The sequence below is a fragment of the Aureococcus anophagefferens genome (assembly GCF_000186865.1).
Source record: "Aureococcus anophagefferens unplaced genomic scaffold AURANscaffold_13, whole genome shotgun sequence".
In the NCBI taxonomy this organism is placed as follows: Eukaryota; class Pelagophyceae; order Pelagomonadales; family Pelagomonadaceae; genus Aureococcus; species Aureococcus anophagefferens.
Window position 1 is genome coordinate 603,171 of NW_008705573.1, and position 1,147 is coordinate 604,317.

A 1,147-nucleotide genomic window follows, 5' to 3' on the forward strand; every position below is an offset into this window, starting at 1 on the left:
ACCGCAGAACTGGCTGGACTTCGTCGGCGCGTCGACGCTCGACCGTCTGCTCAGGCAAGCGTTGCACTACAACTACGCGCGGGCCGTGTCGCTGCTCCTCGCCGCGGGCGCGGCGCACGCCTTCGTCGTGGGCTATCCGCCGCGCCTGCGCCACGCGCTCACGTACTGCCGGCGCGCGGACATCGCCGAGATGCTCCTCGACGCGGGCGCGGACATCGAGCTCCGGGACGGCGGCTACACCCCTCTGGAGGTCTGCCTCTTCCTCGACAGACCGGCCATTGCGCGCGTGCTCCTGAGCCGCGGCGCGGACGTCGACGCCGTCGACCTCGCGCGGCCGCGGTCGATGCCAATGCGGTGCTACCGGCTGCTCCGCGCCATGCGCGCGGCCGGCAGCTGGCGGGCGTACGTCGACCTGCCCCGCCAGGAGCTCCTCGGCTTCCGCCGGCGCCTCCTGGCCTTCCGCCGCCTCCTGTTCCGCCGCGCGTTCCCGCCGACCCCCTCCCTGCACGAGCGCCTCTTCTTCGAGGTGCCCGAGGATGTCTTCCGCCACGTCTTCACCTTCTGGCGCGGCCCCCGCGACCTCCGCTAGGGGGGCGACTCGTAAAGCTCCGCACCGCGTTCTGCCGCTCCGCGAGGAGCGCGCCGACGCCCGCGCAACGAAAGGGACGCGTGGCCCACGTGGACGGGGCGTACGTCCTGGCGTGCGCGTCGCGAGAATACAGATCTACACCGCCCCTCGCCGCGCCGAGGCGCGAAACGGTCCGCCGCGTCGCCGTTACGACGTCGTTCCGGGAAAAAGCGTATTTTCCCCACGATCCTCTCCGTAGGGGCTCTCTGGCGAGCCCGGTGTCGCGGCGCGAGAGGCCGTAGATTCGAACCAGCGATGTGGGACACAAATCGAGCGGAGCGCATCGTATGGCTGTCTCGCGACCTTCGGACAAAAGCTACGCCCTCCGGCCAGAAGATCTGGCCTGGCGCCTGCGGCGCAAAACCGCCGCGAAGCGGCGGCTCACGGCGCCGCAGGCCGATGGACTACAGGGTCGCCCGGCCTCGGCGGCTCGCCGCGCCCCGAGCGCGCCGCGCCCGCGCCCGCGCGCCGGCTCCTCGGCCCCCCGGCAGGGGCCGGGGAGGGGGTCCGGGGGAGGGG

The 1,147-nt window shown here is 72.9% G+C and overlaps 1 protein-coding gene across 1 annotated transcript in view; it reads left to right on the plus strand.

Moving 5' to 3' along the window:
* The window catches only part of AURANDRAFT_65158 (hypothetical protein), a gene marked incomplete at both ends in the record, with an annotated part of 6,364 nt that extends 5,775 nt beyond the window's left edge, over positions 1-589 (plus strand). The window contains one exon of the mRNA XM_009039954.1: positions 55-589. Within this exon, the coding sequence (XP_009038202.1) occupies positions 55-589 (535 nt within the window). The remainder of the gene's footprint in view (positions 1-54) is intronic.
* Positions 590-1,147: the final 558 nt, after the last annotated feature.